This window comes from Lycium barbarum, chromosome 1, assembly GCF_019175385.1.
Source record: "Lycium barbarum isolate Lr01 chromosome 1, ASM1917538v2, whole genome shotgun sequence".
Taxonomy (NCBI): Eukaryota; Viridiplantae; Streptophyta; class Magnoliopsida; order Solanales; family Solanaceae; genus Lycium; species Lycium barbarum.
The window spans coordinates 149,904,882-149,918,437 of record NC_083337.1 but is presented as its reverse complement, the minus strand read 5'-3'; the positions used below and the strand labels follow the sequence as shown (position 1 = coordinate 149,918,437).

General features: G+C 33.7%; 2 protein-coding genes across 2 annotated transcripts; both read right to left on the bottom strand.

The window, feature by feature from the left end:
* Positions 1–325: 325 nt before the first annotated feature.
* On the bottom strand, positions 326–4,008 carry LOC132643751 (uncharacterized protein At2g39795, mitochondrial). The gene is made up of 3 exons (XM_060360286.1): positions 3,722–4,008; positions 1,203–1,531; positions 326–699 (listed from the first exon to the last, which is right to left on the bottom strand). Exons 1-3 carry the CDS (start codon positions 3,878–3,880, stop codon positions 540–542), a joined length of 648 nt encoding a protein of 215 aa, XP_060216269.1. The 5' UTR covers positions 3,881–4,008; the 3' UTR covers positions 326–539.
* A 7,715-nt stretch (positions 4,009–11,723) lies between these two features.
* Positions 11,724–13,325, bottom strand: LOC132643743 (ethylene-responsive transcription factor ERF003-like). The gene is made up of 2 exons (XM_060360278.1): positions 13,137–13,325; positions 11,724–12,568 (listed from the first exon to the last, which is right to left on the bottom strand). The coding sequence occupies exons 1-2, from the start codon at positions 13,217–13,219 to the stop codon at positions 12,049–12,051; spliced, it is 603 nt and encodes a 200-aa protein (XP_060216261.1). The 5' UTR covers positions 13,220–13,325; the 3' UTR covers positions 11,724–12,048.
* Between the last annotated feature and the right edge of the window lie 231 nt (positions 13,326–13,556).

Sequence of the window (13,556 nt, the reverse complement as noted above, 5' to 3'; positions counted from 1 at the left end):
TATAGTCTATTGGCAAATTGAAAACGATTCAGCTCACAATGGTTCTACTTATAGATAAAGAGGCAATCAGAATTATACCCGAATGCATTTGCAGATATTGTTTAGCGACGAAGCTGAAGAGCCAGTACTCCAAATGAAAGACAGACTCACTCCTCTTTGAAGATTAAAATGAAATAATTTGGTTATACAAAATGATTTCATTTTATTTGCAGGCACTCTTCTGATGCCCGAAGAAGCAGAAAATATATCAAAGTTTTGTTTTCATTGAAGCAGAAGTTTACTTTTCACCTAAATTACCGAGTCAGTAACTTTTTCGCCTGTGAGAAAGTCCATCAACTTAAGGTAGCATAGTACCTAATGAACAATGACTTGAGAAGCAGATTATCATGTCATTGTTTACCCCATCGTCTACGCCTCAGCAATTCACTAATTGATGTGTAGGTAAACACATAGGTAAGAAGAAGAGTAAAAATCTCGAGCTAAGCATAAGTTACAATAGATCAATTTTACAGAGAATTTTAGAGAGCAGAGACGTGCCTCTAATTTTCGATAAAAGACTGGATTTTTCTCAACCAACCAATTGCTTCAGTTCTATCCTTATTCATCATAAATTCATGAAGGAATGCAGAAAGCTCGTCATTTATCCCTCTTGCCTTTAGGAATTCATTTAGGCCATCTCGGAAGCCACTGTTCAAATCCCTGAAATTAATAACACAAAAGAAATATCAAAGGTCAGGAGCAAGCATAAGAAACTGCAACGAAATAATGAACATAGAAGATTTATTAGAATGAAGTTGTACTATTAATTTCGCTAGACATAGATAGGTAGATGATGTCCAGAGAAAAGTGTTAACATTTTGATGTTCAGCATATTGCACATTTTTTACACTAGAGGAGCTACCCAGAATAACTTTAGAAACAACTTCTGACTCCCTTTTTATTTTATTCTGTAAAGAAGAGTAAACCATGCCTACCAGGGTGATCTGATTCAACACAGTAGATAACTGTCCATCAACATGAAACTGATTATGTTTAAGGCCTTGCGGACAGAAATTTAGATAGAAAAAAATAGAAGAGATTTCAGCTCATTTTTTTTTTCTTTTTTTCTCTTATTTGGGGATTTTTACTCTTTAAATGGGTGAAATAGATCAGAGTAAAAATAATGCATACACAATATAATAAAGTAAGAAGATGTCTCATACTTAATATTGGGCCCCATATAAGTCTGAGCTTGAGAACCATCGCTTCTGAGTACGTAAGCTTTCTGAATTTCCAAGGAATTTGGCCAGGATGAACAAACGAACTCTAAGAACTCACTACCTTCACCCTTCCATATGTCAACCAGCACACTTATATGAAGCCGCACATCTTCCCTTAAATTCTCATCACTTGCTTTTGGAACAGTAATTGCTCCATCAATCATCGTTGCCTCGATTTTGATATGTTCATCCTTGCCGAATTTTCTCCTCAAGGTAATCCACTGCTCGCCTGGCCGATCTTCCACCATAAATGTATTAAACTTTGTAGCAGGCTGGAGAAAGCCGACATAAAACGTAAGAAACAATAAGGATGCAAATATCACCATTGGAAACGAACATTTAAAAGGACTTCAAAGAAATAACAGAGCTATCTTACAGTTTTCTATCCAAATTACATAATTTTATCGATCAGTATAATAATGCCAGTAATTTGAATGCGGTATATAGACTTAATTTCTTTATGAACTCCTAATTTTATCAATTCAAATTCAAAATTTAATTCAGATAGGAATCCAAAAAGGTGGCAGGTACATTTTTTCATTCACAAAAGCGAATAATTTAAACCTAAAATCCTAAAATGAAGATGATTCTGCTTTAGAGATTTTTATAGCATAAATAATCACTTATACAATTTATCTCGTTGTCGTTATCTTTTCTCTTTGGATAGAATAAAGAAAAGGATGGGAAAAATAGAATCTGCAGTCCGCTGATACTGAAAGAACTGTTCTGCTTTTGTGATAAACAATTCAACTGAATGAGCAGCCAAGTACACCACAGGAAATACTTGTTGGTTATAAGTATTTCTTTCTCCTATAAGGATAATCAACTGTACCCACACTGTCATGAATAAACAGCTTAGACACATTAAAGATATGCATGTGGCTGAAGACATTCCAGCACATAAATAGACAAGCATATCTAACCAAAAGCACACCAGTCTAAAGATAAAGCTACCTCTAGTCACCCAATGATAAGTTCATTTGAAAACAATTTGCTATCCAGGTGACTAATCCCTGAATTGATCATACAGCTTCACTTACGTTTTATTGGCCTCCAAAATGTCCAAAGGCATAAACTTAAGATTATGACTTCATGCACAGGGTTTCAAATAGGGAGAAGGATTCAGAGAATCATTATCTTTTGAACCACTCTTGCCTACATAAGACTGTAATATATTCTTCATCAGCCCTTAAAGATCTACAGAAAAAAAATATATGTTATATGTTTTAACATATAACATATTTTTTCGGTCCGGCCCTTCCCCCCGCGCATAGCGGGAGCTTAGTGCACCGGGCTGCCAAGAGATGTTATATGTTTTAAGTCACTCCTTTGCCTACATAAGACTGAGACAGATCCTTCATCAGCCCCTAAGATTTACACATGTCATTAGCTCATACTTGTGGGATTATTCTTCATCACCTCCACTTGTGGGATTACAATGGGCATGTTGTTGTTGTTGTTGTTGTATTAGCTCATATTTAACCACCTCATGACATTAGGGGTTCAAGCAACCAAACTAGCTGGGATTAATTCAACTTCTTCGTGACAATAAAAGGCAGCCCCGCATTAGCAGGGGCCGAGTAGAGTTTCAACGAAACCAGCTTGGTTGACACCTGTCAAGTGTACCAAAGTATCTTACATTTTTTTGGTACTTGATAATGAATATACAATGGTAATATATGACATGAAAAAGTGGCTGTTCTACACCAGTAGTTGTATTTTAAGAGCCTACATTCATCCCAAACTATTTGGAGTCAGCTATATTAAATCCTTTATATCCATTCCACTCCATTCAGACCAATACCATTCATTCTTCAAAATATCGACAATTGCGTGTCAGATCCTCCATCATTTTTGGAGGGTTCAAGCAGCATAGAGAACAACAATAACTACGCCTCAATACCATTCATCTACTCAATAATTAAGTCTTAGCATAAGTTAGAGATCCTTTAAATCTCACACTCATCTCCAACCAAACTCCTTCAAAACACATGGCCTAATTTAATGTTCCCAAAAATATGCTTAAGAATATCGTATCAGCACTAAGAAACCCAAAGTTAGCATACTTAGCCTAAAATGAGCCTAAACGTCCCAGAAAAAAAAAAAAGTAGCTAATGATCAAAAACACACCTAAACTATCACTATTTCGCGACTATCCATTGTTCCCTTTTGTCTACCTAAACTATTAATTCCTTTGTATTAAAACACAACTCGATGCTGAGTTGGCCAAATATTTGAAATCAATCGACAACACGCGTGTTAGATGCCAACTCAACATCATACAAAGGGAGCGGTAGTTTAGGTATGTAAATTGAACAATGGATAGTTGAGGAACGAAACTCGCTTTTTGACCATTAACTCAAAAAAAAAAAAAAAAAAACAATAAAATCAGTAAATGGCGAGCAGTCATAGTTCCGTGAATGAAAATAAAAGTAGATAGAATTTGCGGGAGAAGGAGTTACCGGGTGAGGAGGGGCGTAATCCAACTGATACTGGATTTCATTGCGCACTATTCTCAGTATGTTTGATTCAAATGGTGATTTTTCAATTGCCTGTGATGCGTTCCTCCTCCAAAATTGGGAGACAAGTGATCTACCAGATGCTCGAACAAATGCCGCCATGAAAAGGACTTTAACAGAAACTTTCGAGGGGTTTTCAGGGGGTTTATGCTATTTACATGGAACTAAAAGGGTGTAACTTTTATAGGTATTAACTATTTACACAGGCCTCCTATCTTAGCTTCATGGGATTACACTTCTCTCCTCTACGTTTGTCAAGTTGTATACTAAGACCTCTCAATAGTGAAAAGGTACAAATTTGTTTCTAAGTTTTGCCAATTTTTTCAAATTTACCTTCGATTACCGGTTCTAAGGAGGACTAACACAGCATCACCAACTCGTATCAAAAGTTTTACAAATTGTACACTCAATGAATGCTTGTACCATAAGCTATATAACTTGTATATTTTACCCAACTATTCTTTTATTCCACGTGGACATATGTAATAGTACTTAATATTTTAATTTTCCGACACATTTATTTCCTCCGTTCACTTTTACTTGTTCACTTTTGACTTTTCACGTTCTTGCTGAATATTTATTCTCTTCTCATATATACATGTATGCACTTCAATTTTAATTCTCCAACACATATTTATTTCCTCCGTACACTTTTACTTGTTCATTTTTTACTTTTCACATTATTTAAGAATTAATAAATGAAGTACTTCCTCCGTCCCATATTACTTGACCACATTACTTAACTTTTCACGTTCTTTAAGAATTAATAAAAATGAAGTACTCTCGTCGTCCCATATTACTTGGCCACATTAAATATATGTCTATTTTTCTATTTTATATTTTTCTTCTTCTTATATATAGTCGCCCAAGGTGGACGAACACAACAACAATAAGTTGTACAAAAAGCAACTGAAATTATGCTCTAAGCAGGGACTAACATGTGTACATTTCAGAAGCTGAACATTAATTCTACCTCTTATGTGTTTATTTTTAAGTCCCCGTAGGTCCACAGTGTCTTAATTGTCCTTTCATTTGGCACATACTCCCTCTGTCTCAATTTAAGTGTCTACGTTTGACTAGATATGGAGTTTAAGAAATAAAGATAGACTATCTTGTGGTTCTAAATTAAAAATGTGTATAATATAATAAAATATGCTTTGAATCTTGTGATTATAAACTTGACATGTAGGATATTTGAATTGTCAACTTACTAAATATAAAAAGAGGCGGACACAACCAAAATAAGATAAATTTTAACAACAATTGAGAATTTAAGGGGAAAAATAAGACGAAAAGAAAAACAAATATGGATATTCACTAAGGAGAATCGCAGTATCCTTTGCAAAATATACAAACCATAAAGACTACGGAAAAGGGCCAAAATTACCCCTGAACTTTGAAAAATAGTTCATCCATGCCCTTCGTTATACTTTAGGGCCAATTATACCCTTACCGTTATACTTTGGGCCAAATATTCCCTTGAGTATAACGGAGTGCCACGTGTCGGTCTCTCAGTGGCCAACTTATTTCCCCTCTTATTTTTTCATCCGGATAAAACAAATACAGATCCGACCCAATCAATTTAGTACCCGAACCGTCAATAACATATCATACCCAAATAAACCTAAACCTAACCTATCAATAACGCTGCTCTCTCTCTCTCTCTCTAAAAAAAACGCAAACCATCTCTCTATCGTCTTCAACCTCCATAGCTACCTTCTCTATTAGAAACCCTAGATTTTTCATGTTCCGAATTCAGTCCATTTAAAGGCTCAAGAAGGTAGTGATTGTGCATATATGCGTTCAACTGATGCTGTTGTTATTGTTTCCTTTTCCATTTTAAATTCGGGTCCATTTCTTGGTTTGTTTGTTGATTCTAGTAGCAGCACCCCATTTCCTAACTTTGAATATCCTTCAGTTGAGGAAGATGATGAAGACCCTTTTCTAAGGCCCATAGTGATTTCTGAATTTTCCACAAGACTTCAAATGAGGCAGAAAGCACAAGAACCAACAGGTAGAAGGGCAATAAGCTTTAGAGGTGATCATAATGGTGTTAGTGAGGCAATCAATCTTCCAGTCTCATTAACAAGCTTAACTTGGCAAGGGAATGATGCAGTTACTACCAGCCAGTTGGAGGCTAAAGCTCAAGAGAGGATTGGAAATTGAATCCAAGAAGGGGACCTAACAATTGATTTAGCTTTATGAAATGTTATTGTTTTTTGTGAATTATGGTGATGTATTTACTGCTTAAGACAATACTCTTAGTTTGCTAATTATGTAATGGTCAAACTAAATGAATGCCACATTATGACTTGGGGTGTATTAGTTTTGGGGGTTATAGTGTGGCATCCATACAACTATTGGCTTATTTTGTGTTGTGGTTGACAGTTTCTTTAGCATATTTATGGTGTTTGAAATGTCCAGTTGTTTTGTCGAATTGAATTATGTTTAGTTTTACTGAAATGTTGATGAATGTCTAGTTGTGTTATTGAGTTGAAATATGCAGTTGTAATGTGCAAAAACTGCAGTTGTGCAGTTGAAATGTGTATGAAGTGTAGTAAATTGAGATGTGCAGAAAGTGTGCAAAACTGTGTTGAAATGTGCAAAACTGTGTTAAAATGTGCAGAAACTGTGTTGGTTATGTGCAGAAATTGTGTTAAAATGTGCAGAAACTGTGTTGAAATGTGCAGAAACTGTGTTAAAATATGCAGAAACTGTGTTGAAATGTGCAGAAACTGTGTTAAAATATGCAGAAATTGTGTTGAAATGTGCAGAAACTGTGTTAAAATGTGCAGAAACTGTGTTGTTTAACACCTTCAAATCCTGGTAGGATAGTCTATAAGTGTCCTAAACCTAAGGTAAGTGTTATTATTGAATTATTTGTCCAGAGTCTTATTTTTGTTGTTTCATTAAAGTGTTGATCATTTTTTCGTATTTTATTGGTTTGGACATGCTGAAAATTGTGGTTTTTGGGAGTGGCAAGATAATTTTGAAGACAATGCTTTATTGGAAATAAGTGATTTGAAGGGTAAATTGGAAGTGGCTACGGTGAAGATGGACAATTTAAGAGAGTCGTTGAATGCGGTTAAGCTCAAAAGAGACAACTTGAAGAAAAAGGTGCATAACTTGGAGGCTATAAATAACTCTCAAGTGAACAAATCAAGGGAATTGGAAGAGAAGATATTGAAGTTGAAGATGTTATTTATGATTTCATTGGCCGTATTAGTTGGATTTTTTTATCGCTAATTTGGGATGAATTATGCTTGGTCTAGTAATAGAAGTGAAAGGCTTGTTTTGGTAGATGACGATGTTTAGGAGTAGAAGTGTTTGTTTAGTAGTTGAAGTCTTGGTATGTAAGCTAGTTTGTTGTTGTTATTGTATGTGTAAACTTGCTAATTTAGTGTTGCTAATATTATGTGTAAATTTGCTTTTAGGGAACTTTTTGTGTCTATGATTCTCTAAAGCTATGATCTTTTGTTTCCAATACTTGAATGAAGTGCCTGTAACTGCTCCTATAAATGATATCATATGGTAACAAAATATATGTTTGCCTCCAATTGTACATGCTCATTTCTCTACTTCTTGCTTTTTCAATGATGAAAATTAATTGTAAGCACCTGTTGGTATTAAACAAAAACTCAAACCCCTAATTTAACAATGAAAATACAGGCACCTGTTGGTAGTATTAAACAACACAGTTTCTGCACATTTTAACACAGTTTTTGCACATTTCAACACAGTTTCTGCACATTTTAACACAGTTTCTGCACATTTTAACACAGTTTCTGCACATTTCAACACAGTTTCTGCATATTTTAACACAGTTTTTGCACATAACCAACACAGTTTCTGCACATTTTAACACAGTTTCTGCACATTTCAACATAATTTCTGCACATTTCAACACAGTTTCTGCACATTTTAACACAGTTTCTGCACATAACCAACACAGTTTCTGCACATTTTAACTCAGTTTTGCACATTTCAACACAGTTTTGCACACTTTCTGCACATCTCAATTTACTACACTTCATACACATTTCAACTGCACAACTGCAGTTTTTGCACATTACAACTGCATATTTCAACTCAATAACACAACTAGACATTCATCAACATTTCAGTAAAACTAAACATAATTCAATTCGACAAAACAACTGGACATTTCAAACACCATAAATATGCTAAAGAAACTGTCAACCACAACACAAAATAAGTCAATAGTTGTATGGATGCCACACTATAACCCCCAAAACTAATACACCCCAAGTCATAATGTGGCATTCATTTAGTTTGACCATTACATAATTAGCAAACTAAGAGTATTGTCTTAAGCAGTAAATACATCACCATAATTCACAAAAAACAATAACATTTCATAAAGCTAAATCAATTGTTAGGTCCCCTTCTTGGATTCAATTTCCAATCCTCTCTTGAGCTTTAGCCTCCAACTGGCTGATAGTAACTGCATCATTCCCTTGCCAAGTTAAGCTTGTTAATGAGTCTGGAAGATTGGTTGCCTCACTAACACCATTATGGTCACCTCTAAAGCTTATTGCCCTTCTACCTGTTGGTTCTTGTGCTTTCTGCCTTATTTGAAGTCTTGTGGAAAATTCAGAAGTCACTATGGGCCTTAGAAAAGGGTCTTCATCATCTTCCTCAACTGAAGGATATTCAAAGTTAGGAAATGGGATGCTGCTACTAGAATCAACAAACAAACCAAGAAATGGACCCGAATTGAAAATGGAAAAGGAAACAATAACAACAGCATCAGTTGAACGCATATATGTACAATCACTACCTTCTTGAGCCTTTAAATGGACTGAATTCGGAACATGAAAAATCTAGGGTTTCTAATAGAGAAGTCAGCTATGGAGGTTGAAGACGATAGAGAGATGGTTTGCGTTTTTTTTAGAGAGAGAGAGAGAGCAGCGTTATTGATAGGTTAGGTTTAGGTTTATTTGGGTATGATATGTTATTGACGGGTCGGGTACTAAATTGATTGGGCCGGATCTGTATTTGTTTGATCCGGATGAAAAAATAAGAGGGGAAATAAGTTGGCCACTGAGAGACCGACACGTGGCACTCCGTTATACTCAAGGGCATATTTGGCCCAAAGTATAACGGTAAGGGTATAATTGGCCCTAAAGTATAACGAAGGGCATGGATGAACTATTTTTCAAAGTTCAGGGGTAATTTTGGCCTTTTTCCGTAAAGACTAACTAAATTAAGTAACCAAATTAATCATGTTGGGCCCTGTGCATCGCACGGGCATAGTTTGCTAGTATATATACTTGTCATTTGGCCCGTGCTAAGCCTGGGCCCAAACCGACGTTAAAAATTAAATTTGTAAATATTTTTTAAATTTTTTCTGCTCTTGCTTATCTGTTTTGTAACATCAGTTCGATACTTTTAAAAATATTGTTATATGATGAAATCAATAATGTTAACTTATAAATAAATATAAATAACTAAAAGTCTTCGTATAATTAAAAGATACTTTTGTAGACGATCTTTCAAATTAAACCACACAATTTTATTTTTTTACTGAAAAGTCAATGAAATTAAATTATTTTTAATTCAAGCTTTCTTTTTCATTTTCTTAATTCAATGACCCATTTTATGAAATCTACATTGTAATAACTTTTTCCTGTCGAACTTAACTATTTTGTCCTAAATTATAATTTATATAAGATATTGATATCTGATATTCGCAGAATATTTTAATATTAAAAAAAGTAGAATTTATACTTTTTACAATTAACTACAGTTTTTTTCAAACATCTTTAGAATATATATAAAAATAATATTTATAGTTCCTCTTTTAACATAGCATTTTATTAGATAAATTATTGTTGAAAGTGTGTGCACGTGAAATTTGATTAGTTAACTATCATAATTTGGAACATTTTCGATTGAGACAGAGGGACTATAATTTACAATTTTTATACTTTTTAAAGTATTTAGTAATGATATAAGTTATTTGTGTTTATTTATTAATTTAAAACTTAATCCTACCTTAAGTGAAATGTTTGTTAACTACTTATATTTGTCAGCATGTACGACACAAAATTAAATGAGAAATAAAAAAAATTAATCTGATGAATAAAATTTAAAATAGCAAATGATAAATGGTAAAAAATATCAATAAATAATAAATAATATTATAAGAATAATATTTTAACTCAATAATTAAGCCTCTTTTATGATAGAATTTGAATGACATAATAAATTATTAGATACAACAACAACAACAACAACAACCCAGTGAAATCCCACATCATAATAAATTATTAGATGTGTATAATAAATTCTTAAGGAAAAATATAATTTCAAAGTAAATTTAATATAGTAATATTTCCACATAAAAGACTCAATATGCATGAGTGTGCTTTGTGGGGGCCACAACTTTTTCCATGACATCATCACTTTTAGCATTGATAAAAGTCTTTAAAATTCTTAAAATTTACAAAAATGTGTGAAAATTTGCCAAGTAAATAAAACTTATATTAGGGGTAAATAGAGATAAAAAATTCATGTGAGGACTACAAAATTTGAGATCCTCTCTTATATATGATAGTAATAATTACCGTTAAATAGTAGACTAAACTTGTCCTAACTGACTAACCTTATAAGCTTACAATTTGTTTTACGCGAAATGAACCAAATTTGCCTGGGGATTCAACTTGGTGAAAGTAATCATTATTTGAGTTCTATTTGGGCTATTTTGAGGCTTAAGAGTTGTGAATTTAAGCTTGGGATAGAGGTCGCAGTCGAAGGATATGAGTGTTTAAAAAGATGGTTGTACAGCCGTTGAAACAGTGATCATGTTCTTCAACATTCAAAGATAAATTTGTGCCATTTCACATAGTTCAGGGCAAGAAAATATTTTTTTCTTGTGAAAGGGCTCATGTCTTAAAAAAAACAGTACTAGTTGTTAGTAATAAAGGTAAATCTAGTCTATTTAGTAATAATAAGGGTAGATTTGACCTCAACTATTAATAAAGGACAAGACCTGACCATTTCGCAAAGTTTAAGCGCAAAATTGACCATTTTCTTCTTTTTAATTTCCTTTTTGCTTTTTAAGTACCTGAGTTGATCTTTCACTAATTTGTATTTACTGTGGAATCTTACTAAATGGAGTTGCATTATAACTCCTGGCCTTTAATTAAGAATAAAGAAATTCTACATTCCGTTAAAATAAAAATCATGTCCTATCTATTCCTGCGCATTCCTTGTTAGAATTTTTAGTGCCACCATTAATCTAAGGACAAATTCGTAAAATTTGTTGAGCCAACAGAAACAATACTTGACATGAAGTTGAATTATGACATTCACTTTAACCTTGTCAATTTAGGCCATATTGGCTTGCATACGAAACTCTTTAGCATTTGACCAAATTATGATTCAACGAAGCTACCAAGTGCGATGGTATCATCAAAATGAAATGATCAAAATAAATCCTAAAAATTAAAGCAAATGTTCAATATTCATTGTTTGGATGGTGCTTAACAAAAAAAAAAAGAAAAAAATGTGCGAACTAAAAAAACGCGTTTTTCTCTTTGATGGTTCATTCATTAAATTAAATTATTAAAGAAAAAAGTCTTTCTTACGTGTATGCACAAGGCTTTGCCAATGTGACTTGTCCGTGATTGCCGGTTCAAGAATGAGACTTTTTTCTTCTTTTCTTTGCTTTTCCCCTATAATTTTTCTCCTTGCTTCTTATTCGGACATTGAATTTTGAAATTTGTATAAGTAATCTTTACTTTTTCATTTGACATTACATAAAAATGCTTTACATCAAGAGACTATTGAACTTCTCAAATAGTGTTGATGCCGTAATAAAGAAAGTAGCAGTACTATGGAATGTATGTGATACTTATGATATTAATGCAGTAATATCTTTCTTTTACAATAATGGTGGCAGTAAATAGAGTACACACTGTGAGGGAAAAAGATTATATTACACTGGAGATACATGTTACATCATTTTACAACTAATAGAAGGTTCTCTTAAAGCAATAACTCTAGGAACCGAAGAGAAGGAAATGCCTACCTGCTAATAATACATATATTTTAGACAGAGAAAGGCTAATGAATAAGACTTATACCAATGAGGTTAAATTAGCAAAATGGGTAACTTTCTAGTACATATAAGCAATGTAGGCCTGAAAGGAGATAATTACTGAGTTACCTGATACTTGTGCTGCTCAAAAATAGCAAATTTTCGTTGAAATAGTCGAGAGTTCACACCAGTTTATAAAAAGAGTTTAGTGAGAAGGAACATTAGAGCAAAGCTCAATGGACCCATAATCCAACAATTCTTCAATCATTTGTTCTATGTGATCATCTTCAAGTGGCTTGACAAATTGTGGTATGCCCTCCACATTATCTTCAACTTTCTTAATTACTCCCAAGTTGGCTGCTTCCTCATGATGATGTGTCAATAGTACTGATGGCTTTGACACCAGCATTTGTTGTTTCATTTCATAGGAATTAACAGGTTCTTGAATGGGTGCATTTTTTGCTACATTAACATGTAGGGAAGATTGAAATATCTTCTGTTCTTGTGCTGAGGTTTTGGCCATTTGAAGTGAAGCCATGTAGCATTTGTGTAACTTGGCTGTCAAAGTAGATGAGAGAATCTTAGAGGAAGATGTCTGTGGAATGTTTGGGTTGTATGGGAAATTGGTTCTGGCTCTTGGACCACACATTAGCCTTGCTGCTTCATCATATGCTCTTGCTGCATCTTCTGCTGTCTCAAATGTGCCTAACCAAATTCTGGTTTTCCTGCAAGCCAAACAGAGCCTTATTATGTTAATCCAACTCAACAAATTCATGCCTTGAAACAGAGGTGGATTCACTCTTTTAACACTCTTAGATTTAAGTTATATGCATAGATGGAGTAATGGTTTTCTTATACCATTGGTGTAACTTAATTTGTCGTAACACGTTACTTACAATTAATTCTAGGTAACAAATCAATGCTGCTATCAAAAAAGAGTAACCTACAATAACTTTTTAAGCGACATAGTTTTGTCAATATATTTCACACTGTTAGTGCATAGAACTCAATTTTAAATGGCGAGTATTACTCAATGCACCACTAGTCTAGATAACTCGTGTGAACACAATATAAATATAGGTGTAGAGTTTAACTTATATACATTGAAAATGTAAGTTTTTTTTTTCCATCAGATTCCTGAAAATTAACTACAAGTAGCTGCCTATAATAAGTTAAACTAGTAATGTGGAAAACAAAACAAATAAGTAACAAGTTATATCAAGCTAAATAAACTGATAGTGTAACAATCTTTTTCACTATCATTGTATAGTTCAAATGGAGAAGCCTACTTACAGTAATGGATGGCGAATTTCAGAGACCCAAGAACCCCAATGTCTCTGTCGAACTCCTCTATATCGTTGTGCTGCTCTAGCCATAATATTGAAAATGTGATAATGTAATTAATTGAAGCTTTCTCTGATTACAAAACTTGTTTGATGTAATACTTGAATGAGATAGAAAATGGTTGAGGAAGAAGATAGTGTGAAGAGTTGAGGGGTTTATGTAGTTGCGATTTATTGTCAAAACATGCACAGTGAAATTGCTATTTCCCCCCCCCCCCCCCCCCCCAGGCTTTTTTTGTCTGGCAACCAAATTAAGCCAAGGACCCTACAAAGGTTTTGTTTTTTCTATCTGTTTATTTCATTAGTAGTTACCAGTTGGCTAATTGGAATTGACATGATTGATTCACGATCCATTAAAATAATAAAATGT

Excerpts from the sequence above, each read along its gene's own strand:
- LOC132643751 (XM_060360286.1), bottom strand. The coding sequence starts at position 3,880 with ATGGCGGCATTTGTTCGAGCATCTGGTAGATCACTTGTCTCCCAATTT. Across the intron at positions 1,532-3,721 it reads ATTACGCCCCTCCTCACCCG|CCTGCTACAAAGTTTAATAC; the intron begins GTAACTCCTTCT and ends GGCTTTCTCCAG. Across the intron at positions 700-1,202 it reads TATATGGGGCCCAATATTAA|GGATTTGAACAGTGGCTTCC; the intron begins GTATGAGACATC and ends TATTAATTTCAG.
- LOC132643743 (XM_060360278.1), bottom strand. The coding sequence starts at position 13,219 with ATGGCTAGAGCAGCACAACGATATAGAGGAGTTCGACAGAGACATTGG. Across the intron at positions 12,569-13,136 it reads GAAATTCGCCATCCATTACT|GAAAACCAGAATTTGGTTAG; the intron begins GTAAGTAGGCTT and ends TTTGGCTTGCAG.